Source organism: Pinus tabuliformis, chromosome 9 (assembly GCF_031772625.1).
Source record: "Pinus tabuliformis cultivar Carrire ecotype Pingquan chromosome 9, CPIR1, whole genome shotgun sequence".
Classification (NCBI taxonomy): domain Eukaryota; kingdom Viridiplantae; phylum Streptophyta; class Pinopsida; order Pinales; family Pinaceae; genus Pinus; species Pinus tabuliformis.
In genome coordinates, this window is record NC_142307.1 from 627,589,809 (window position 1) to 627,616,785 (window position 26,977).

Below are 26,977 nucleotides of genomic sequence, written 5' to 3' on the forward strand. Positions count from 1 at the left end.
TTCCTCGATATCCTTTCCCATAACCATCTTCATTTTCCAATAAATGCCAATTGCATGGAGGTATCAATTATATTGAGCATGGGTGCAATGAGCTGCTAGCATGGAATCCCCAATTGTTTCTAGCATCTCCGCATCTAACATATTCATGTTCTTTAGCCTTGCCTCCTCCTCAGCTGCAACCAATTCTATCTAGAAAACTAGCTTGATACAAGAGTGGTACCTAATCGCGGCTTTCTCCACTACAATCTATGCACGAGAAGCTAGGTTTGGTGCAATGCACTGTGGACCATCCCCCCCCCCTGCGCACCACCTCAAATCGCAACAGAGCTAGTTCGACCACGACGTCCCTTGATCATCTAAGAAATAGGGTGTCAACTAATCCACATGATAATACCTCCATATATTGTTGGGATTAGACGGGGTTAATATTTCTCGCATACTTGTATTTGGTTGTCCCTGCCATTTTTACTGAATGAAAATCGAGCTTAGATAAGATAGACAAGGAAGAACTTAGGACCAACGGGGAAGAACTCAGGTCACTCTAAGTAGTAAACTAACACTTGGATGTAACACAAAATAGTAAGTTGACAATGAAAGTCATTTCTGAAAACCAAAGACTCTCACTCCATTTCACTAGAGAGAATACTACTCTAGTAAGCCCTTCCAGGAGAAGAAAAACTTTCCTAACTAAATAGATTTCTAAAGAAAAATTGGGTTTATGTGTTTCCATAGGCCAACCACTATATATAACCAAAGTTTATTCAGTGTAGTAGTGATAGAGGTGTTCCTTGACATATCAACTATTATGCCAAACTATATAAACCCTCATCTAAAATGAAATAGCCAATGAATGAAACCAAAGAAATGGAAGAGGTTACCTACACGAAGCCTAGTGCTACTTGGAAAGTTCACATTCATCCATGTCTAGTAAAAAAAATTACTAGACAAGCCACGCCTCATGAATGAGAAAATCTTGGTAGCGATGAATATAGCCCTAATTGTTTTGTTATCGTTATGATAGAAACAATAGTGGTATTACTCCACCATGTCCATGGTGTCATACCCCATGATGGTGCTATCACAAATATTGATTACTAGGGTGTTTATTGCTAGCAAGAACCATATGGGCTCTATTGCAAACCAAGTACCACACAAATTTACTAAGTTCGATTAGACTTCAAACCTCTTACGATGATCACCTTCGCCTTGTGGCCAACATTGGCTTTGGCTACTTGCATTATCCTATGACTCCTACATAATTCTTACTCGATATGAGGAAATTTAAAAATATCTTATGATATTTATTTTTTCTTTAAATAAATTTAATATTTAAAATATTAAAGTAAAGAAATGTATTCTAACTTACCTTTAGTTTATATTATTTTTATAGTTTATTGTTGAAAATAAAATTAACATTTTTTATTAATCTAAAATGATATAATTGAATTAAATTTCATTAAAAACATAAAATTTAATAAAAAAATTAATATATTATAATATTTGAATTTTTTTTACAAAATTAATAATAAATAGATTTTTTTATATTTATTTAAAAAATTCATTTATATAAATTAATTTAATATATTATGTTCCATACATTATTTTTAATGCACAAATTTGGATTACGTTATGCATCATTAATATTTAATTAGTTGATAAGTAACGACCAATGCTCTGGTTTTATATACTAAAATTTTTAATTACAAGATAATTAAATATTTAATTAATTACAATTTCATTTAAATATATATTAATAGTTAAAAACTCTAAAACAACAATTATATTAAAAACTAAAAACTCTAAAATGACAATTTTACAAAATAGAAGAATTTTTTGCTTGGAGTTTTTCTTGCATCCAATTTTTGAGAAACAAATTTCAAGGGGCACTTTCATTTAGGTGAAAGCTATTGATCATATCTCTATGCTTGTTACCAAAATTTATGATTGAAAATAAATTCTCACTTCATGAAAGGAATTAGTTGAGATTATGGCATAGTCAAGAATGTTTCAATATTTTTAGTTTCAAGATTAAATAGTGGAGCTAAAAACTAGGGTGTATCATGTGTTTAAGTCAAAATCTTTCGAGGATACCCTCAAGCCAAGGCCCACACTCTAGATTCCCAAATAGATCTCACTAAGCATTCATTGTGGTTCAAGGGGAAAATATCCAACTGTTAAAGTGGATCATCTTCAATCTGAGGATGCTTACATGGATTATTTGAAGTGTGCCATTATCTTTAGATTTAATGGGTTATGGCTGCAATAGATAAATGGTGCATCAGGCCATGGATTATTTGAAGTGTGTCATTATCTTTAGATTTAATGGGTTATGGCTGCAATAGAGAAATGGTGCATGAGGCCTAATCCCTAAATACAGATCAATTTTTTGTTTGAAATGTTTTTTTTGGTGTATTTTTTTTGGCTTTTTTTCTGGAAACTTGGTTTACTCACAACTACAGTGACTCCAATTTGGGTAAGACTCCCGAATTTGCCCCTTCATTTTCTACATCTAGACATCTTAGGTGATGTGGGCAACTCACTCTGTGGTTTCATTAACCTAGACACAAAAATACTTGTACTGTAACCTTTTCCTGACTTTGTTGAAATTGATCTTAGCAAAGGGTTGTAGGACATTGCCAAATGACTTCATCTTTTTATAGCTAGTGGACAACCAAAATGCATCATTCCACTATAAGAATTGTCAACAACCCAATCATCTCCATAATGTTTCTCCATCTTCTCAAGGACTTTCTCCTCCTCTGAATTCCAGGAATAAGTCACCATGATGGCAAGATCCAAAAGTTTCAAAAAGAGCAAAGAATTATTCAACTCACAAATTAGAAAATACCCAGCCACAAAAAACTTCTACAACATAAACGAGTCTTTGAGCTGATGTCTTTGAGCGTCAGCTCAACCACATGTAAAGACATCTCATCATGTAAATGCCAAGATCCATCCCTTGAATGGAGGCATAGAAGATACAACTATGGTTTTTCTTGGTTCAAGAAACAACCACAAGTAGCTTTTATAAATCAAACGAAAAAAAAACATAAAATTTATGTTCATTCATAAGTTATTTTACCATAAAAATAGTAAATATATTGGCATTCACAATTATAAATTAGTTAATTTTTATTTAAATTCAAGTTAACTTGTCTTTTGATATTAAATTTAGTTATTATTACTGTGAAAATGACCCACCAAATTTAACTTGTAATGAACTAATATATATATATATACCTTTGACTTCAAAATTTATATAAAATTGAAAACCACGTTATCCTTGCGTGATGCGTTCCCCACTGCAATTTAAAATGCTGATGAGCAACGTTATAGAGTCACACATTTCTTTATATTAGATTTAGTTATTATTACCGTGGAAATCACCCACCAAATTTATTTTTATTTTTAAATTGAAAACGTTCGTGATGCGTTCCCCACTGCAATTTAAAATGCCGATGAGCAACGTTATAGAGTCACGCATTTAATATTTAACGACCATTTCATGAGTCACTTGGATTTTGGATTCGTCCCAGTTCTCATAGTCAATTTGTTATTGATGTGAAACGACCACTATTAAATTTAAATCTCATAATATTAATGAGAATTTCATAATCTCAATCCTCAACCGATCAAATTTAATCATTGGCCAATGCATCTCAACTCTATAAATACCCATATCATACATTTGCACATCAGCAGCATTGGAGGAAGATGTCTCCTACAATGGATGTGCCGACCCAACAGCTCAGTAGTGCAATTGAAAAGCTCATGTCCAATGGAATTAACAACCTCAAGGTGCAGGACAGATATATCCTGCCTCCCCATGAGCGCCCACCGATGGCTGAGGTCTCTTATTCTGCGAGCATTCCTGTGATAGACCTAGAAGATCTGGACGGCCCTAACAGAATGACAGTAGTCCATCAAATCCGACGTGCATGTGAAGAGGATGGTTTCTTCCAGGTACACACACCTCAATCCCTACCCAACAATTCTCCCTCCTGTCACTGTTTTATACTATATGGTTGATTTTTTTATCATATCATACTTGCAGACTATTCAGTATTATATTTTTTTTTGTTGATATCAGATAATGAACCATGGCGTTCCAGAGAACGTCATGAAAAACATGATGGAGGTAGCAAAAGAGTTTTACGAAATGCCAGTGGAAGACAGAGCATGCCTCTACTCAGAGGACGTAAAGCAGCTAGTCCGGGTTTTTACCAGCTTGAATCTCAGCAAAGACAAGGTTTTGAACTGGGTGGACTATCTCACGCAGCCTTGTCATCCTCTGGAAGAAGTCATCGACTCTTGGCCTGAAAAACCTGCAGCCTACAGGTTATCACCAAAACTTTATGTAAGACATAGAGCACTAGGAATGATTCATCTTAACCCACCATGCAAAAGTTTAACTTGTTTGACTTAGTTTTTCTTACAGAGATATTGCGGGCAAGTACGCTGGTGAGTTGAGAGCATTGATATTAAGGCTGCTGGCTGCAATTTCAGAAGCTCTGGGGCTAGATTTCAATTACTTGAATAAAATTCTTGGAAAACATAGCCAAGTGATGACTATAAATTACTATCCTTCATGCCCAAACCCAGATCTCACTCGGGGTCTACCAAATCATTCAGATGGAGGTGCCCTCACTGTGTTAATGCAAAGCAATGTCAGTGGCCTGCAAGTATTCAGAAATGGAAGGTGGGTTGCCGTAGAACCCGTGGCTAACGCGTTTGTGGTCAATTTGGGAGATCAGCTGCAGGTTAGAAACAATGAGCATATGTATATAGTTAGTTTTTCTCTGTAGTCAAGAATTTGATAGTATTCATTGAATTTGATTAGTGTGTGATTTGAATGCGTTAGGTTGTGAGCAATGGGAGATTTAGGAGCGTCGAGCATCGAGTAATAACGAATATGCAGAGTGCACGCATATCAATTCCCACTTTCTATTCGCCTTCAGACGATGCTTTTATTGCTCCTGCAACAAGCATGGTGAATGAACAACAGCCAGCTTTGTATCGAGGATATAAGTTTGAAGAGTATTTGGCAACTTTCTGGAACCATGAATTAAAGGGAAAGAGTCTGCTGGATCGTTTCATGATCTAATGAAAATTGATTTCTAGGGAGCTTTCTAAGAATTTCAATAATAGTTTGCGTTTGCGGTTGCATATTCGCCCCACCATGATAATGTGCATTCATCCCATCGATGTAATGTTGAAGTTTGAAATAAATATAGAGATCACACGTCGGATTATCTGCGTTTTAGTGTTTTTCTTACATTTATATATGTCTTTCATTTTTATGAAAGATTGATATAAATGGTGATATTTACTTTACTTTGTTAAATTTATTTATGCCTTTAAAATATATTTTAGGCTACAACATAATTTTTTTTTCAAAGAATTGATATATTTTATTTATATATTATATTTTACAAAGGTTTTTATTAAAAATATATATTATTTGAATTCTAAAAGAACTAATATATTATCAGTATGGGTGTACAATACATAGTGATGAGGTGTTTTTTAAAATATTTCATGGTGAAAATTCCATTCGACCCAATCTAGCGGACAAAAACATAAAAATTATTATAGAAAAGAAAAGATACTAATGTATACTATTTATGTATTATATTTTATTATATTCCAAATGGGGTGAATGGAGGGAAACGAGACCCTATGGGATATCTTTCAAGTCTTAATTAGCAAAGTTGATGATGGAATGGTATGGAGGGTGGCACAACCACCGCACATGCTATTGCATGCACATCACCACCAAAGCAATGTTCTGTACTAGACCCTCCGATCAGTTTGCAAGGAACTGGGTATGTTTTCATCGACCATACAAAATATGAAGAGGTTTTACTACATGAAACTTCTTGGTTGATGGCTTGTAGTAGCAGTGTCTATCAAGACTCTTTTTGGTTGTTTTTCACTTGGATTATAGCTTGGTCTTTTGTATGTCGGTGCTTTAGTCCTCAATTTATCATTCTTGTCAGCTGTGAGAGCTTTAATGGCACTGCCCACAGTGGGGATGGGTTGGTCGGGAAACTATTAGGAAATTTCTCCTTGTTGAGGGAGCCAATTCCTTTGTAATGTATTGTTGAATTATGTCATGCATGGTCATGGAAATGGGAATTATGTCTGTGATGGTACTAGGGAAGCCTTAAGTTGTAAAATAAAAAATAACCCCTGTTCCCTTAGCCATACTTATGGTTCATCAATTTTTCTAAACCTTTTAGAGTCTATGAGATTCCCCTAGTGCGATAGAACTCTGCATAGTGAGGGAAAAATCCTCTATTGGGATTCGAGGGAAATTGGGTATATCATGCGTGTATGTTTATCAAGCATGTAATGGTGGACCATTCTAGGGATAGGGAGTTTCCCATTCTTCGAAGAGAGAAGGAGTGGCTTTTCTACCTAACTGTAGCCATATTCAGTTATCGGTCTCACACATTCATGCCAAGTTAAAGGGGGCAATTTGGGTCTCGTCCCTAGACCGAAGCACTTACAATTCTCAATGCATAATTTAAATGATATGTTTTTCTGTCATCTAGCAGTGACATGTGCTCTCCATTCAGGGAAATTAATCTTGAAGTGCAACTGAATGTTATGCAACCAACTCACAAAAAGATAGATCAACGACTTAAAAAGTATCCTCTTCGAGGGGGAAATCTCCTTTACTTTACATAAATGAACAATTCTTGCATGATACAAATGAAAAAACCTCCTTTGTATATATAGGAGGCTAAGGGGTCACAATATAATCAGAGCCTATATAACAATAATAATGTAAGGGCACAACAAAAACAATAGTGGGCTTCTATGGGGCCCCACAATAACAATATGGGGGCTTCATTGGCACAACAATAACAATAAGGAGGCCACACTAACAATAACAATAAGGGGGCTACACTAGTATTATAGGGACCTAACATGCTCCTCTCCTTCAAAAAAGTGTTTTCCTCAATGCTTGAGTAGTTCTAGATGCTTCTGTATAAAATTCTCATCCTCCAATGTGGAATTTTCAACGGGTAATTTCTTCCACTTAATAAGATACTCTAAAAATGATTGATTCCATAGTTGTCAGGTTCTTATTTCCATGACTACTTCTGGCTCAAGTATGATTTTTCCTTCTTCGTCAAGTTCTCACAACACTATTTGAACTGGAAGCTTGTCATCAATAACCTTCTTTAAGCATGAAACATGGAAAACTAGGTGTACTTTGGAAGATGCAGGAAGCTCCAATTTTTGTGTCATAGTACCAATTTTACATAACACGTTGTAAGGATCATATTACTTGGGTGATAATTTATTGTCCTTCTTAGCTTGCTTGAGAGACATTTGTTTGTATGGTTGTAGCCGTAAAAATACCCAGTAACCTACATCAAAAATTTGTAGACTACGATGTTGATACGCCTGTTGTTTCATTCGATTTTGCGCCATAGTGAGGTTATCCTTTAAGAGTTAGAAAACTTGTTGTCGATGCTCGATGTGATCTTCCACTGCTTTACCGTATAATTTTCTCTTAAAGATGATGTGATGGATGGTGGATGATATCCATAAAGTTCCAGAAATGGGGTCGTTTTTGGTGCAATATTGAAGGAAGTGTTATACCACCATTCATCTAGACGTAACCACTCAACCCATTGTGTTTGTTTATCAGATACAAAGCAACGAAGATATCCTTAGAAACATTTGTTCAATTTCTCATCTTTCCTATCAAATTGACTATGACAAGATGAGTTATGAGCCAATTGAGTACCAAAACAAGAAAATAGTTTTGTCCAAAAATTCCTAGTAAAAATGGGATCTCTATCACTTATTATAATCTTTGGGTTTCCATGAATCTTTTGAATTGTTTCCATAAATGCAGTAGCAACCATACTGCCTTTAAACTGATGAAATAATGCACAAAAGTGTGCATACTTGGTGATTTTACCAACTATCACCATGATGATACCCTTTCCTTTAGACTTGGGTAAACCTATGATAAAATCCATTGAGACCTCCTCCCAACGCTAACTTGAAATGGCTAAAGGTTGTAACAGACCCGAGGTATTAATTGTCTCAACTTTATTTTGTTGGCAAACCAAACATTCTGCCATAAACTTCTAAATATCAGATTTAAGGCCATCCCAAAAAATTTCCTTCTTGACCCTATGATAAGTTTTTAAAAACCTTGATTTCACTCCTAAGGGAGAGGTGTGCAATTCCAAAAAAAATATTTTGTTTGAGTTGGGAATTCTTACAAAGATATAAAAAATATTTGTACCATAATGAATCATTTTTCTAGCTAAATGTATCAGATGTACTTGGATCTTGCTACAAATTTTGAATAAGTGACCTCACCTCTTCATCATTATTCCATTCATCCATTGCTTTAGCTATCCACTCGGGTTTGATAATAGAAATGACACAAAGAAAAGCTCCAGATCCTCATCCTTTCTTGAGAGTGCATCTGCAACAATATTTTGCTTCCCTTTTTTGGATATGATTTCAAATTCATAACCCAACATCTTTGTCACCCATTTCTGTTTCTCTTCTGAAGTTAATATTTGTTCCAAAAAGTATTTAAGACTATCGTGATCTTCTTTTACCTTGAAGTTTCTTCCCATTAGGTAAGGTCTCCATTGCTTTAGTGCGTGTAGTATTGCCAACATTTCCTTCTCATAAATAGGTTTGCCTAAATGCTTTCCTTTGATTGGACAAATTTCGAAAGCAATGGGTCTTCCTTCTTTCATTAAAGAAACACCAATTCCATTTCCTAAGACATCACATTCCACAATAAAAAAAAAAAATGTGAAGTCTGGCGTAGCTAAGACCGGTGCTTGGCACATTTCCTCTTTAAGATGTTCAAGCTTATAGAGTCCAAGAAAATGCATCTTTATTCAGTAATGATGTTAGAGGTGTCCCTATTCTCCCATAATTCTTAACAAACTTGTGCTAATACCATGTCAACCCGAGAAATACTTGAAGATGCTTTATGGTTGTGGGTATTTTCCATTCCTTAATGAATTTAATTTTGTTAGGGTACACATTAACACCCTCATGAGATATAATATGACCCAAATATTCCACCTCCTATACTCCAAAGAAACATTTGGAGGTTTGTGCATATAATTGATTCTCCTCCAATAGTTTGAGCACCCCATCAACATGTTGAACATGATCCTTCCAAGATTTGTTGTATATTAGTTATCATCAAAATATACTAACACAGATTTCTAAGTGTTTGAAAATGGAATTCATCAAACCTTGAAATGTGGAAGGTGCATTAGTAAGGCCAAAAGGAATGACCAAAAATTCATAAAGGCCCTCATGAGTTTTGAATGTTGTTTTCAGAATTTTTTCAGTCTTCATTCTAATTTGATGATATCCTGAAGGAAGATCTAGATTGGTGAAGTAAATTCCTCCATGTAATTCATCCAACAATTCATCAATGACAAGAATGGGAAATTTATCTTTAGCAGTGAGCTTGTTTATGTCCCTATAATCTAGACACATACGCCATGATCCATCCTTCTTGTGCACCAATATTACTAGAGTAGAGAAAGAAATTTAACTAGGTTGAATTATACCAACCCCTAGCATTTTTGCAACCATACGTTCAATTTCACTCTTTTGGGGATAAGGATATCTATAAGGCTTGATGCTTGGAGGAACACTTCTTGGAATTAAATGAATAGTATGATCCAGATTTAAACAGGAACGCAACAAATTAAAGATATAACCATACAAATAAAGATGCAACAAAAATAATACTTGATTTCATTATTGTAAAATACTGAAATATGCTTACAAAGAGAAATGGAAATAAACTAGTTAGGGTGATGGTAGCTTATCCCTGAGAAGAGATGTGGTGGCTACATGCCTCTGAATTGTGTTACAATGAGGCTCGAAGTGCTATTTATTGTTGAGAAACAATGGAAAACCCTAATCATCCAAAAACCTAACCCTAGCATATGAAACGCCAAACTATGGGCCCCGTTTGGGTGAATTGGTACATCAACTTCCCAGGGTTGTAACTTTGGCATACGATCTCCGTTTGATGCACACAATATCTTGTTAGAAAGATCTATTTGAGAACTACAACTTTTGGAAGAGAAAAATTGGTCCATGGACCCATGTTGCTCCCAGTTTTCCCAAGAAACGTTGTTTAGGGCCTCAAAACGGCTTCGGAAGTTCAAGACCCGAAAAACTGCTAAAAATAGTAAACTATGCTACAATTAAGGAAACTCAAAAGCTGAAAGAAACAGTGGTGGGGATCCAAGTGGACTTGGTGGGTGGCCACCAATATCCACCTCGATCATTCCCCCCCCCCCCAGGAAGAAATGGTCCCCATTGTATTGAGTTCCTCCATGAGATGAGGAAAGTTCTGTTGAACTTGGTCCCTAGTGAGCCACTTGTCGTGGTGAAGGAGTTGGCCTACTTTGACAACTCGATGCAGTGGGATATTCTGCTGGCGAGTGTGCTTGATCTATGTGTCCATGATCCGATCAATTGGAGCTTGTTCCATGCAATCTTGATTTAACTCTGTGGGTGTGAGTTGTTCTACAATGTCGGATGTGTCTAGTAATGGTGGAAAGTATGGTCGAAGGCAGTCCACATTGAACACTAGGTGTAGGCCAAGAAATGGGGGAATGCTGAGCTCAAATGCATTGTCTCCCATAGCCTTGGTAATGGTGTAAGGACCATATCGGAGTGGTCTGAGTTTCCGATAGGCTCCAGTAAGGAATTCCTTTTGCAAAATGCAACCAGACTTTGTCGCCCACCTGAAACTTGTGTGCCACCCGATGTTGATCATGTCGCTGTTTGTACTTGGCATTTGATTTCTCCAGAATGTTGTGGACCTGCTGGCGAATATGTTGGATGTGCTCAATGAAGTTTTTTGCCTTATCTATTTCAGACTGGACATGAGCCGAATTTGCGTGAGTAGCTGCAAATGGCATGGCCACATTAATGGGACATAGTGGTTGGAATCTCAAGCCCACCTGAAAAGGGTTGTGGCTAGTCGAGCTGTGGAGAGCCCAGTTGTAGCTGTGTTGAACATAGGGGAGGCTATCACCCCATGTGCGTGGATTCTTTGATTTGTACATGCATAGAATGTGTACGACCATCCTGTTGACAACCTCTGTCTGGCCATCAGTTTCAGGATGGACAGCTGTGGACTTAGTGAGTTTGGTGTCGAGCATCGACCAGAGACTGGACCAAAATGTACTGAGGAACCTGTTGTCCCGATCTGAGATGATAGACTGTGGGATCCCAGAGTGTACCCACACTCATTCAGAAAAGAGTTTAGCAGTGGTTTCTGCTGTGATATTCTTCTTGCAAGCAGCCATAATGGCCATCTTCAAGAACCTGTCGACGACCATAAAAACACAGTCATTTCCATGCTTAGTAGAAGGAAGACCCGACATGTAATCCATGGAGATGGATTCTCAAGGTCAACTAGGGGTAGGCAACGGGGTATAGAGGCCTTGCTTCTTGATGGTCGGTTTGGAAATGGCGCTGGCAGTGCATGATCTAATGTACTTCCCGACATCCTGTCGAAGATTTAGCCAATATAAATACCTATGTAGTATAGTCATCGCTTTCTCGACCCCGAAATGCCCAACAGCTTGACTGTAGTGTGCTTCCCAAATCATCTTGGCACGCTTGCTTGAAGGAACACAAAGGTGACCTAGGTGGCATAACAGGGCATCTTGGAGGTGAAAATATGGAACATGTTGACCCTCCAAGAGTGTCTGGTATGTGTGGCCGAATTCTAGGTTGCTTTTGTAGAGAAGTGGCCAATCAGAAGTCTCGCGCCCATAAGAGTTGAGCACGATGGTTAATGCCAGGATCGGTGGTCGACTAAGGCAATCTGCAACATTATTGGTGCTGCCCTTCTTATACTTGATATTCAAATGGAACTGTTGAAGGTATGTGGACCACTTATGATGGCTATCATTCTGCAATTTCCCTTGGGTTTGTATGTACTGCAGGGGTCGGTGGTCTATGTGGATGACCGTTTCATTCCCCAGAATGTAAATCTTCCATTGTCGGCAGGCCTACACAATGGAATACATCTCTTTGTCATAAGTGGGATACTTCTAGACTGTGTCTGAAAGTGTCTCACTGTGATATGCCACTGGATGCCCGTGTTGAGTGAGGACTGTCCCAATAGCATACTCAAAGCCATCTATCTTGACCTCAAATGATTGTTGCAAGTCTGGTAATGCGAGCATTGGCACTGAGCAGAGGCGATCTTTCAACTCTGTGAATGCCTTCTATTGAGATTCAAACCAAAATAATTTTGCTTTCTCTCCTCCATTGGTGAATTGACTCAAGGGCCAAGTGATATGAGAAAATCCCAACACGAACTTGCGGTAGAAGTTGGAAAGACCTAGAAAGCTGTGGAGCTCTGTCAGAGTGGTTGGAGATGGAAAATCTCGAATGACTTGGATCTTGGCTGAATCCACATGCACCCCCCTTCATCGATAATGTATCCCAAATACTGAACCTGGGTCATGCCAAAAGTGCATTTCTCCAAATTAGCACATAACTTGTGTTGCCACAGTGTTTGGAGAACCTGTCGGATCTGGTGGAGGTGCTCTTCTCAATTATGGCTGAAGATCAGGATGTCATCCAAGTATACCACTACAAATGAGTTGGTGAATGGCCACAACATGTCATCCATTGGCCTCATGAAGGTTGGAGGAGCATTCATCAATCCAAAAGGCATAACAAACCATTCAAAAAGGCCCTCCTTGGCTTTGAAGGTAGTCTTCCACACATCGGAGGGTTCAATTGGTACCTGGTGATATCCTGACATCGAATCGATCTTGCTAAAATATTTTCCCCCTTTAGTTGGTCTAGGAGGTCATCAATCCATGGGATTAGGTACCTATTACAGACAGTGATCTTGTTCAGTGCCCGATAGTCAATACAGAGTCTCCAAGTCCCATCCTTCTTCTGTACCAACATGATCAGGCTCCCACAGGGCGATGAAATCGGACAGATGTGACCTTTCTGTAGAAACTCCTGAATCTACCTCTTGATTTCATCATTCTCCAGAATGGAGCGCCGATATATTGGTCCATTGGGCAGCGACGCACTTGACGTCAAATTGATGGAGTGCTTGACCTGACAGTGCAAAGGAACCCCTACAGGGGAGGTGAAGATGTCCTCGTACTCCTCCATGACCTTGTCCATTTGTAGTTGTCATGCAGAGGGGCCCTGTCTAGAGGTCGTGGCCACCATCTTCTTCTTTCCTTGAGGGCATATCATCAGGAAAACAAATTTCCTGATTTTGGAAATGAGCTTACTACATTGTTTTGCAGTAACCAAAGAGATGGCGGTAGGCGGTGCAACCTCTGGTATCCTGTACAACTTATTTCCCAAAGTATCTGCAACAACTCCTAAATTTGCATCTTGATTTCATCATTCTCCAGAATGGAGCATCGATAGATTGGTCCATTGGGTAACAACGCACCTGGGGTCAAATCGATGGAGTGCTTGACTTGACAGTGCAGAGGCACCCTTGCGAGGGAGGTGAATATGTCCTCTTACTCCTCCATGACCTTGTCCATCTGTCATTGTCGCATGGAGGGGCCTTGTCTGGAGGTCATGGCCACTGTCTTTTTCCTTCCTTGAGGGCGTATCATTAGGAAAAAAAATTTCCCAGTTTTTGAAATTAGCTTACTGCATTGTTTGCAGTAACGAGAGAGATGGCAGTAGGCAGGGCTACCTCCGGTATCCTGTATAACTTATTTCCTAATTTAACAATAACAGTGCGAGGCCTTGACTCATACACAACAAGTCGCTTCCACAAGTATGGTTGTCCTAATAATACATCACAAACATCAAGGGGAGCAACGTCACACAATACCTCATCCGTGAAGGGCTTGATGTTGTATGGAAGGCGACACTGTTGGCTCACGCGAAGATCTCATCCTTGGTGAAGCCACTCGATGGTGTACGGTTGTGGATGTGTTGTGGTCGGTAAGCCCAGCCGCTTCACGACCTCTATCGAAATGATTTTATTTTTGGCTCCCACTGTTGACAACGAACTGTAGCGAGGATCCCTTTACCCACATCTAGGAGCGGAAGAGATGCTCCTCCTCCTCTGGATCTTTGGGTTCCTCCTTCTAGATCTTCGTGTTGGCAACGTTGGCATTGGGCTCCACTTCGATAATTTGCTTCCCTTTGTCATTCCCCTTGTCAGGAACTGAATCAAAGTCGGAACATGCATCTGATTCTGAAAACTTTAGCTTGGCCACCAATGACTGCTTGGCCCGACACTCACTTGTGTTATGAGTGGAGCTCTTATGGAACTCACACCACTTTCTTGTGTCGTTTTTCAGCTTTGCGACATTGTTCTTTGGTTGCAGCTTTGGTGGGTTGTCTTGGGACGCCCCACCTTGGCTTTGTCCTTTGTTCTGCAGTTTGGTGGCACCTTTCCCTTGCTTTGGATTTTGAAATCCAAAGTCTCGTTTCTTTTGTTTAAAATTTTGCTTGATCTTGACGGCATATCGGTATGTCGTGCCTAGGGAGAAGATGTTCAGGAATTCTACTTATTCCTGGATGTACCTGTGCAGGGAGCCGTGGTATTTGAGTACAAAATGCTACTCCAAATACTTGATGCCCAACTTTGTGCGAAGGGTATGGAAAATATTGGTAAACTCAGGCACGTCTTAGTCCCTTCCCTGCCGCAGCATGGTCCACTTTATGTATTGATCCTCATAGCTTCTGACAGGGTAGTACTGCTCCTTGATGGAAATAATGAACTATGGTGGTGGCGGAGGTGGGGTGGGTGGAGATGGAGGTGAGGAGGGTGAGACGGGTGGCAGTGTGGGTGGAGCTGGTAAACATGGAATACGCTGCCTTATCAGACTGACCATGCTTCTTGGATAAATTTTCACGAGATCTTCCTCGCTTTCTTGTGAGGGTGAAATTAAGGGACTGTTTCCAATTATTCACTACTTCCGCTTCTATAGATCTTCCCGCTTCGCGTAGTTCCAAAATTTAATTTATTTTCATAACCCGCTTTTCACACAATAACATCTTAATCCAAGTGTTCAAAGATTTAATATTTACACTTGCCTCATTGTCCCTTGAGAAAACATCTTTCTGCCCCACTGTAGTTGATGGTCGTGTCGACCGTGAGCTCAGTGATAAATCCTGCTAGTATTCGGTCGAGCCAATGGTCCACAACTCGCACTATATTATCTCCTGATGCTTCTAGTCTGCGAGCTAATTCCGGAGTCCACACTATTGGTTTGTCAAGCCTACACCTTCCACACTCATACATCTCAGAAGGAAAGGGTGCAAAGAAAATTTCATCAATTTCCATATACAAGTAGCGCTCCAACCACTGTTCTTTAGATACTCATGGATTTCTATCTTCCTGTGCCACGAACTCGTGAATCTTCTTGTCCAACCACTCTTCAATTTCTTTCTTTGTTGTATTCTAGTGGCATGACATCAGATATCCTTTATGTAGATGCTGGTCCCGAAAAAGGAACCATTTGTTGGCTTGTATGGGGCTGACCCAGGTTCAGAGGTGATTTAGCCAAGCAAATCCTGGTACTACTGGCCCTTTCGACAATATTTTGTGGAGCGTGGACTGAGGTCTCACCCGAAGTAGTATGGGAGGGTGCTAGAACTAGGTTTCCGCACCGTAGGGATGTCTGATGAGCTTCTGGGGGTCCGCGGCTTGACCCTGCATGCATGTCGCTACGCGCTCTTGCTATCCCTTCGCAACCTGTGATGCTGCTTCCGCATAGCCCTATTCTAGGCGTAACCTATAATATCCAAGTCCCTTGCTATGTAATCTATTTTTATCTGGTTACTTAACTTGTTTAGGTAAGACTAGTGATTATTACAGCATATTCAACAATCATAACAATGCATGCGATAAATAAAATAGTATTAACGTAAAGAAGGTAATGCACAATAGATACACAGAAATAGGAATCAACTTCTCTTTATTAATATTCAATCCTGATTACAGACTAGACACCGCCCTACGCACTCGGTTTCAGGGATCCACGCACTCAGTTGTGGACTCTCCTAGGCCTCTACGCACTTAGCTGCAAAGCCTCTTCCTACTACTATGACCCAATAAACTTAGACTCCTACCCTAAACTCGAACCATTCGTATTCTTTTCTCTTCTTTCTTCACTATCTTTACAACTTAGAGCGTCACTCTATTTATACAATCCCATGGTCCAAGGACCATGGGTAGGCCGACATGACTTTACATTACATTACATTACTTTAGGGCGAACAGCCCTATGACTTAACCTATACTTTGTGCTCCGCACCCGCAAATCACAGAATCTTACAACACCTTTGACTAAAACTTGGGCTTTGAGCCCCAAAACATGCTGTGGGGGATTCCATGCCCAACAATGTTGACATATTAACAAAGCAATTGTCAAGAGTTGAATTTGAATTCCACAGGTGCAGGATAGGTGTGGTGGAAAATCCTTCTCTTGCTAAGAGGGAGTGTTGAAGAAAATGGAGCAAGAAAGGCTCAATTTGACTTTAGCCTTAGTCAAATTGAGTAAAATCGAATTTCCACATCAGCAGGACAACTTGGAGGAAGTTAACTAGTGTGACATGGATCTTGTCACTCATTTAGTTCAGTAAATTCGAGTTAGAGGGCTTGGAGTTTAGTTATGCATGTGTGATTGCTAAATTTTAGTAATCTAGTTCAATTATTTTTAGTTGTATTTAGTTAAATAACCTCTAACTATTGATAGAGATAGTTGAAGGTCAATTTTCCAGTGGGAAAGTAGTCTAACTTAGATATCTATCAGTTAATTGATAAATCAACCCAAAATAGCTAGTGCATGCAGAGAATTTGAATTCCTCATTTGAAGTGGATATGAGAAGACAATGTAACATCAATTGTAGACTAGTTTTGAGTGTACAGGTGTTGCATGCAATCAGTGATCAATCCTTTGGAATTGCACAATCAATTTGGAGGAAATTCCTAAATAATAGGGTCCAATTTCCTCAGGAGTTACGCAAGGAAATAGGAGGCTAGGTGAGCTGATATTCGGCTAAGTGTTGGTCGAAGTTGTTCATTGAACAAAGAGAATAATTATTCTTTTGCAGGTTGAGATCAGAGTTGGAGCTATTAATTGTAATGCATTCTCTATTCATCTAATTAATGCAAAGATGCTTGTTGGGTTTTTCCCAATTGGGTCCCCCTAGAAATCACTATGTATTTGTGGTTTTTCTTATTGAATGTCTATGCATGTTGTTCTAAATTGTGAATTTCATTCCGTCGATCAGTGGAGTATAGTTGTGTCTCTTGTTTCTACATTAAATTTCTTGATCAGTTGCAATTCTATCAAATTTCTACACCCCACCCCTATGACATCAACAATGAGGAGAAACGAGGGCGACACTCTAAGTTCCACAACGGAGTTTCGCTACCTCAATTAACAAATTCTTTTTTACTTTCAAAGATCCATGTTTCACATACATTGTCGGGGGCTACCTCCATAACATCATCGAGGGGATGAAATCACAGTTCGACTCCCTGCCTAGAAGTCTTCCCTTTGATGGAAATCCAAGATAAATTGTCATTGATTTGATTTTGTGAGCTGAAAAAAATTATATAAATAGATCCTCCTGCCCATAATACTAACCCTTCTAAATTTTTTAGTCTATGGTATGAGAACATAAATGCCCCATAGCATCTGCGACTGAGTGACAACGAGCAATGAAATTCAAAAATTTCCATCGAGGTGAGCACGAGTTGCGTAAGGCAGCAAATGCCAAAAAATTCCTTCCTTTTTATTCTCCTAGTCAACCACTGGAACGTTTGATGGTCCTCTCTATTGAAACAAGAATGTTGCAACTACCAAGGCTACTGACTTTAATCATCAACCCGGGGTTCGTACAAACTTAAGAGGTATCAACACTATATGTGCGGCATACAATGTGTCCTTCCTTTGTTGTCATGATGTAATGGAGTGCATGCACTAAAGCCAAATCCTAAACTAATTGCAGAAAATGAAATGTTCAAAATGGAACCTTAGCCTATTGCAAGAAAGAAAGTACAAGGAAAGAGACTGAAATAAAATCCTAAAACACACCATTTTCTAATTAACTTCTAAGATGCTTTGCTTCAAAAGAATGCTAAGTTAACATTTATGAAATCCTATTGTCCTAAGAATGCAGATTTAAACCATCAAACCTTCTACTACTATGCATGTAAATGAATAAAATAAATTTGTTTTTCTTTTATGTGCTTTTTCATGTGAGAGTGTGAAAGCTAATCTCTTTTGGTGATGTGGCAGGTGGCTTGGAGATGATGGTGAATGGTCAGAAGGCTTGGGAGACAAGTAGGGACCCTTTGCTAGCTTCCTAGATGATTTTTCCATAATTCGGACTCAAAACAGGATTTCCTGCAAAATGTTACAGGATTTGCTACAGGATCCCTTGAAAACCTACAGGATACAATTGAGAGTAAAATGATGGATGTTTAAGGTGATGGAAAGCTTAAGGAAGGTGGTTCGTGGATGGAATGAGGCAAGGGAGTGCCTAGTACCACTTCGTAACTCAAAACCAAAGGTGGGATATGGTTGGATTGGCTCAAAACTCTTGGAGAAGTTTCCTTGTGAAATGATGAAATTGGTGAAGGTTTAGTGAAAGAAAGTGAGGACCATGGGTGGATGAATTTGGTATGAGGTTGCCGACTATGAAATCTCTTTGTACTCCTGAAACACCTGCACTGCATCAAACATTGACATTTACCCAAAAATCATGCAAACAAGAACAATTTCAATTATCTAAAGGAAACAAAATTTCATGAGCTAGCTATCTACTTCATGCATGAAGAAAACTTTGTAGAATGATATAAAACATTGATAAGATCAAATGTAAGACAGAATATAGAAGAAATGGAAATAAAATCCTACTCTTGAAAACTAGAAAAATTCTGACCTAAGTGTGGAGAAAGAGGGTTAAAATGGTCTTGATGGCATGGAGGTCAAGTAGAGGCTTAATCCCAGCTTTGATGATGATTTTTCTCAATTCAGGCTCAAAACAAGCTTTCCTATAGGATGCTACAATGATTTCCTACAGGATGTACATATTTCATATAAGTCATCGAATGGCCAAGAAAATCAAATCCAAATTGGATGGAAAAGATTCTGTTATTAACCAGGATGTCTTAGGTCCCCATTCCAAGTGGAATCACTCAAAAACACCTCTGTTAACCCATGATAAAAAATACAAAAACATTACTAGTCGAAAATGTAGAAATTCGAGAACTAGTGAGCTAGTAAATCTAACAAATGTCTAGGCTAATCAAGTGAAAATGCAATGTGGTCATTTTTGTTATGGACTAGAATGTTTTTTTTATCTAATGCAAGTGGAAGCAATTTGATTGAAGCTCGTTAGCATGCTCTAAAAAATAGAAAAAATTTGTTGTTCTTTGCCACAAAGGAGTTCCAGAAATCTAGATTTGGGAATAAGAAGACTATTCCAAGCAGCTCAATGATTACTATGAATTTCCAAATATTTTTCAATGATGAAATAATGTTTTTGATCCTACAAAATAACTTACATCAACCATTTAACTCAATGCTACAACAAGAAATCATTAATACTAAATGCAGAAATAGAAAGAAATAAAAACAAGAGATGATAACAAGTGAAAAGAAGGAAAGAAAATGATACAAAAGGGCTTTAAGGCTCCTCGGATGGCCAAGACCAAGGAAAATCAGTGACCTATCGAGGAGAACAAGATTTAGAAGTTGAACATGACACCAGTCTTTATTATTTACATCAATAGAATTACATCCATGCAAGAAAATACAACCAAGCTGCAAAAATACAAGTTCTCTCCATAAGAAAACTAATGAAAATATATCCCTAGAGGAAAATTCGACTTGGTATTTATATAAAATTATTAGGAATCATTCCCCATGAATGGAGGAATATTTCCCCACCAAAATCCCTTGATTAGTGGATCTGGTCCCCAATACTAGGAATCTGCATTAAATGGCAGAGAACACATTTCTAGATTTTTTAAATCATTCCCTAGATGCAAATTTGACTTGCTACTTATATACAAAATGACTAGGCATAATTCCCCATGAATGGAGAAAGCTTTCCCCACCAAAATCCCTTGATTAGTAGATTTGTTCCCGAATACTAGGAATTTGCATTAAATGCCAGGGAACACATTCTTAGATTTTCTCAATCATTGGAGTTCCACAATCTGTGCCATAATTCCATAATATCTTATCGATTTATTATTTATTATTGATCCTCCTGTAGTAGGGAACAAGTCCCTAAATTATCTCCTTCTCCAAATATTCATAATTTGTCCAATATTCTCATGATATTCCACAAAAATAAATAATATTAGGCACAAATATGCAATTATTCATAAACCTTCCTAATGAATATATTAAAGTTAAAAATAAATTATCTAATGCAAAAAGAGAGGTTTAATGTGATGAAGGATGATCATAGGCCTTAATTTATTGTTTAATTTAGAGGCATGGGCCTTAGTTTATGTCTAATTTAGAGGCCCATCATACCCCCTGCTGAAAGTGCTACTCGTCCTCTGAGCAACTTAGTGACCTCATTGTGACTCATTCATGGCCCTAGTGGCCTCTCTCTTGTGCATTAAGAATCTTGGCTGAAAGTTTTGCAATGACAAACCTAAAAACATATTTGTGCAAATAAAAATCATTGTTTCTTGAGACCATTAGCTTGCTTTCTTGCCCTTATTCAACATGGGTTCTTGAATATTTTTCAGTTTAGCAAGGTGTTCGATATCCTTATCAACCTTCTGCTGCTTTGTTCCACCATTTGGACACCTCTAAAACCTTCAAACTTCCTTTAGATGACAACTAGGACATCCTGTAGTAATTCCTGTCAAAACTACAGGAAACCTATAGGAAACCCTGTTAAAACTATAGGATACCAGTTTTGAGCATAAATGATATTCTGAGGTTAGGGCAGGCCCTCAACTTGACTCCCATGTCTTTTCCCCATTTTTAGGTCTTAGACAAAACCTAGAAATAGATTGGAGACCTCTTGGAAAACATCTTTTCATCACTGCAGTTTGAGTTTTGTTTTGATGGTGAATGCGTCATTTCCTTTTGTTTCCTTCTTCTTCTCTCTTGTGGCCTAGATGACTACCCAATGGCCTTGGAGTTCTCTATTTTTATTATGTCTCTCTTAAGCTCTGCCATCTTGGAGTTTAGCATAATTTGTTCCTTTCTTCATTCTGGTAGCAACATTCTTCCTTCCTATAGTAGTCATTCCTCCTCTTTCAGGGTCTTCTAACTATATGGGAGTGATGAGAAATGATGAACAGGGATTGGATGATGATGCTAGGGCTGAAAGGGAGTAGTATGAGTTTGTGAAAATGGAGAAGATGCTCTGTTTTTTTTTTCAAGAATGAAATGGGATGGATGAATGATGAATCTATAGTGAATATGAAGTGGATGGAGGGCTTGGAGTGCTATGTTGAATTGGCCTTTGCAAAAAATTCTTCTTTTAACTGTTGTCCTCATTCCTTGAAATCATCACCCTCCATAATTTGAATTTTCAACATTGCATGAGTGAGATGAAATTAACTAGTTGAAGGCGGCTGAGACTGTTAACCCGTCCTTAGCTTATAAAACCTCATCTCTCATGCATTGACAACAAATTTCTTACTATAATATGCTCAAGAGAAGAGGTCAAGAATATTGCATACCTGTACCTACCTAATGGTTGTTGGAGAGACATGAATGTGGCTACTGAGTTGATGTTGATGTGAAGGTGTTGGATGGTTATGCTGATGATCCTGATGTTTCTGCTAAGTTCTAGAGGATTTTATTTGACCACTGGATCTTCATGTTGAAGCTGACTGCAAATCTCTGGATATTTCATCATCATATCCCCTCAAATTTTCAAAGAAACCCATCCAATTGTGCCTTGTGCATATCTTTAGTACAAAAGGGTGCTGATGAATCCTCACTGTGTTGATAGGTTCCCCCTGTCATTTTTCTCTACTGGATGGAGGTTTGTATATGTCTGATACAAAATTTAAAAATTTTGTGTATACAATTCCTTTATGTTGCAACCACTTTCAACAAACTAGAAGGTTTTTTTTATGTTCCTTTTACTTGGAAAGATGTGGGGAAATGTAGAGCCTACCTCCTTAAGACTGTTTGAGGAAGCCAACCTCTATTTTTCCCTTTTAAAATTGCCCACTGCCAATCCTGTAGGTGTTGTTTTGTATCCTACACGATCTCATGGAATCTTGTAGGTTTTCAAGACAACGACTTGTTTTGTCCATATATCCCAAACGGTAGAATGGATTGACCTGCAACTTTCTAAGCATGCTGTCATCATCATTATGCACCTCCCTATAAACAAATTTTGGTCAATGGATGCATGGATATTGAGCAAAACTGAAAATGGTTGAAGGTGATGGAGGCCAATTTCTTAGACGCTGTGCACTGGAATTTGTTGAAATTTCTTGGTCATGTTACCACCATCCATATGCATCTCCCCATGAAATAAATTTTTAAATGGATGCAGGATATCAAGAAAATGAAAAATGGTTGTACGTGATGGAGGTTGATTTCTCAAAAATTGTGCATTGGAATTTGCTGAAATTGCTTGAGAATGTTACCATCAACCATATGCATCTCCCCCTAAAACAACTTGGAAAATGGATGCATGGTTTTCAAGTTATGGCAAAAACAAATTTCTGCTCTATGTATTTTTGTATCTTGTAGTAAAATAGAGCATCCTGTAGTTTTTTAGGACAACAAGCAAACTGAATGGGAAAAGCTTGAGAATGATGGGTGGATGATGGAAATAGATGAGGGTGATGGATTTGCATGGCCTTGGCCTTGATGGAGCATTTGAGAAAAGGAGGAGAAAGTCAAAATTTGACTTCTTTTGACTAGGTTTGACCAATTTTTTTCTTTTGGTACCAACTTGTTTTTTCTTTTTCTTTTTTGCTTGCAGATGTTGGAGAGTACATGAGATATACATGGAGCAAAGATTTTTTTTTTCTCTTTTTTTTTCTTCTAGGCCTAGTAGCCGCCTCAATGAGGTTTTCAACTAGTAGGTCTGCCTAGGCACCTCAAAGGAGGTTTTCACCTAGGTTCTTTTTTTTTTTTCTCTTTATTCCTTTGTTTTTTTCCAACCCATTGACTGCCTAGTCAAGGTTTTCAATCAATGAGCCAATCTGAGGCACCTTGAAGGAGGTTTTCACCTGAGATTCTTAATTTTTATTTTATTTTTCAATATTTTTTTCTACCCTACCGTACCTGAAAAGAAAAAAATCACTTTCAAGTATAAGAATACTTCCAATGGAGCCATGTACACATCAAGATGACAGAAAAAAATGATGTGGAGGCTTGAAATGTATGCTTTGACATGTACCTGGATTTTAGAGACCAAATGATTTGAATTTGAAAGGATCAAGCATAGTTGAGGAAGAGAGTGATGTTACAACATAGTGATTGTCTGGAAGCTACCCGAACTCTGTAAAAACGCATACTAAAATTTAAAGTCTTGTGGATGTTGAAGCCTATCAGAAATAACCTCTAAACAATGACAATTGGCGGTCAGCACGGAGCAACAAGGACCCTCGATCAAAGCGCATAGACCGTTGGCCCATGGTAACCGCGCACTGGCACAAAATTGGCAAACAGGAGGCCTAATCCAGAAATAGAGGCAGTTTCTGATATGCGATTAGTGCAAAGCACTAATCGCATATCACTAGGCAAAATCCCTCGAAGAGGAAAAGCCCCGAGCACTCGATCACGAGGGAAACCGAAAAACCGTGGGAAAGCACTACAACCGACAAGGTGGGTCCCACGCTCAAACCGGCAGAATATTGGGGGCATTTCGAGCGATTAGCGGGTTTGGCCGAGGACCAACTGATTCCATACACCGAGTGACGCGTGTCCAACGGATGAGAGAGAAAAACCGCTTACATCGCGGAGTAACGATCGAGCAACTAAATTGTGCGATATGAGCGAAGACCGCAGGATCTAGGGGATCCAGATCAATGCTGGAGGTTTAACCCGATGGATGACTGGACCTGAGGGAGAAATAAACTGTGGTGCATAAGATTTGAAGTCCAATTTAACCGATGAGTCGACAGAAGGATCTGTTTCACAGGCATCTAGGAAATAACGGAAATAACGATCGTTCAAAGAGAACTGACACTCAGTTCGTGAGGAAATAGGTGGCCACCTCTTTGTGAAGCATTACAGTGATGATGATGCAGAGCAGGGGATTCCAATGGACAGAGGCAGGAGATCCAGGGAGCTGGGAAGTGGAAACGAATAGTCGGGGAGCGGATTGGTTTTAAGCCATGAACAGACAGAGAGTAAAGAGGCAAAAAAGAGAGAGCAGCCTAGGAAGCAGTAAGCAAACCTGGAAGCAGAGAAACTAGAGCCGAGCTCACTGTAATAGGCAGAGCCACCAGAGGTTGGAGGTAGAGCCGCAGAGCCAGAGAGCTCTAATAGACTTCTAAGAGCCACGAGGCTGCAGTGAAGTTACAACATAGCAGGAGATCGAATGATCGAGCTGTGGCTAGTTGTCTGAGGTGTGTCAAAGACAGGAGAAGGAGTTCCAGAGACAAAGGCAGAATTCTGAGGGAGTCAGAGAAGCCAGAAGCTCGAGAAGCTCAGAGCACTGACAAAAGGAGTCCAGTCCAGAGAAGCCTAGACCTGTCTATAGAACAAGGACAACCAAGGGTAAGATGGCATTCTAAGCCCATTGGTTCAGCTGTAAACCAATGGAGTTAAGTGTAGCACTTGTAAAAGAATTGAAGCCATAATCCCAGAGAACCTAATCGAGTTTATTAGAGGTCAAGAAGATGTAGCCCAAGATATCAGGGTGAACTCCATATTATATTGTTGTCTTATGTGTTTGTTTTTACTACTGCTTTAACTACTATTATATTCATTTATATATCAGTTTAAGTACCTTCCCATGTCAGCACAAACAACAGATTTTAAAGTAAATAATCAGCTGAAAACAAATACAAGAATACACCCATATTTTCAAGCATTTCTTATTTCCGCAATGGTTGATCAAATAGACTTGGGAAAATTTAAAGCTTTGGAAGTGGGAGAGGTTCTTGTAAGTTAGACAAGAAGCCTAAGAGCCCCATTTTCAGATCAGGTGGTATCAGAGCTTAAGATTGATTAACCCCACCTTCAAAGAAGGTTGTATCAGAATGCTTGATTGACAGGGCAAAGATTGCTTGTCTAAAAGGTGTTTGGACAGTCAAGGATTGATTGCCTCATCAATTGTATGCTTGGTTGTAGACTGACTATTGTTTGAGTTTTCAGAGGTGAAGGGAAAGCTATTGATAGCTCAGTCTAGGAAGGACAAGAAGGAGGAAGGGCTGAAGGCATTCTTCTATCCCAAAGGACGTCAGGGCAATCCTTGAAGCACAAAAGGTTGTTGCAAGAGGTTACTGGATAAGCTCTTTAATAATCTTGTTTGAAGTTCTTTTGTGCATTTTGAAAATGACAACTTCTACAAGTGAGTTCTCAAATTCTTCTTGCTCCCCAAGTTCCTTTGATGGAGACATGAAGCAAGACTTGTCCACCATGATGGATATGGTGAGAGAAATGTATGAGGATGGAAGGAAGAGCAGCATACTTAGAGAGCAGTTGAATTCTGTGGAGGAAGAGAAGCAAATGCTTTCTGGAAAATTGCAGGAAATGGAGAGGCAACTTCATATTGCAAGTATGAACCTGAAAAGGATGCATGAGTTGGAGTCACAAATCTTTGTTGCAAAAGAAGCCTTGGCCAAGTATCAACTTGAAGAAGAGGTAAACCATTCCTATTTTTCTTCAAATTCTTCTAAGAATGCTTATATTGGTTCTTTTGAAAAACATACCAGAGGCATAGGTTCCAAGCTAATGTCCAAGATGGGCTATGAAGGAAAAGGATTGGGCAAACATGCACAAGGTATTGTTGAGCCAATAATGGTTGAGGAAAGGCCTAAGTATTTGGGTCTTGGCTATGGAAAGTCTTATGGAGAGAGTTCCAAAGCTGCCATGAAGTCCATTGAAACAGTTCCCAAAAGGAGTTTCATTGCAGGTCCTCTACCTCAAAAGTGTGAGGATTGTATTCAGGAGGAATGCAATAGCTCGAAACATCATTCGCATGATGCAGGTGTTCAGAAGCACATACTTGAACCAGAGGGTTGTGGAAACTCTGACAGCCTTGAAGAAAGTGATAGTGTTCCAAAGGGAGCTACTTCTTCATTTGTCTCACCTCCTCATGAAGGCAATAAAGGTGAAAGAGGTAGGTATAAATCTGGTTCTAAACACATTCCTTTTGATTTTGTAAAGCATGGAAAAAGAATTGCATGTTATTTTTGTGGCTTGGATAACCATTATGTTTCTAGATGTTGGAAGAGGATGGCCACATACAAGAAAATTTTGAAGGAAAAGAAGCAAGCAGCCAAAGGTCCACAGGACAAGGCAAATCATGTTGTCAAAAGGATGCACATGTGTTGCACTTACTTCCATAAGCAAGGGCATCTTACTGAAAGGTGTTGGACTTTGAATCCAGCACTGCTTCCACCAAAGCTGAAGGAGTAGGCGGAAAAAGAAAATGGCAGGGATGGAAATAAAGATTCGATGATTGATGTGGTTCAGGATGATTCACATATTGATGCTAATGTGCAAACAAAGGAGGGACCTTTGAAATGGATTGGTAAGAAATGGTTAGAATTCTTATCCAATTAAGGCTGCATGTCTAGCGATGCATCTATTTGCATTTCTTTGTGGAATAAATGCAAGCTACAGGATCTTATCAAAATGGTAAATAGAAAGAAGTTGAGTAGGAAACTCACTTTATTGCTACAACAGTATGTTCATTTCAGCTTCGAAAGTACAGTGTACTTAAGCAAAAGTTGAAATATGGAATGCATGCATGAGCATGAGATGCATGTGATGTTGGCTTGGGAGAAGTTAAC

General features: G+C 38.8%; 1 protein-coding gene across 1 annotated transcript; it reads left to right on the forward strand.

Annotated features, from left to right (window-relative positions):
• Positions 1-3,714: 3,714 nt before the first annotated feature.
• Positions 3,715-5,104, forward strand: LOC149150182 (protein DMR6-LIKE OXYGENASE 1-like). The gene is made up of 4 exons (XM_089443418.1): positions 3,715-3,963; positions 4,091-4,338; positions 4,439-4,760; positions 4,862-5,104. Exons 1-4 carry the CDS (start codon positions 3,715-3,717, stop codon positions 5,102-5,104), a joined length of 1,062 nt encoding a protein of 353 aa, XP_089299544.1.
• The last annotated feature ends 21,873 nt before the right edge of the window (positions 5,105-26,977 follow it).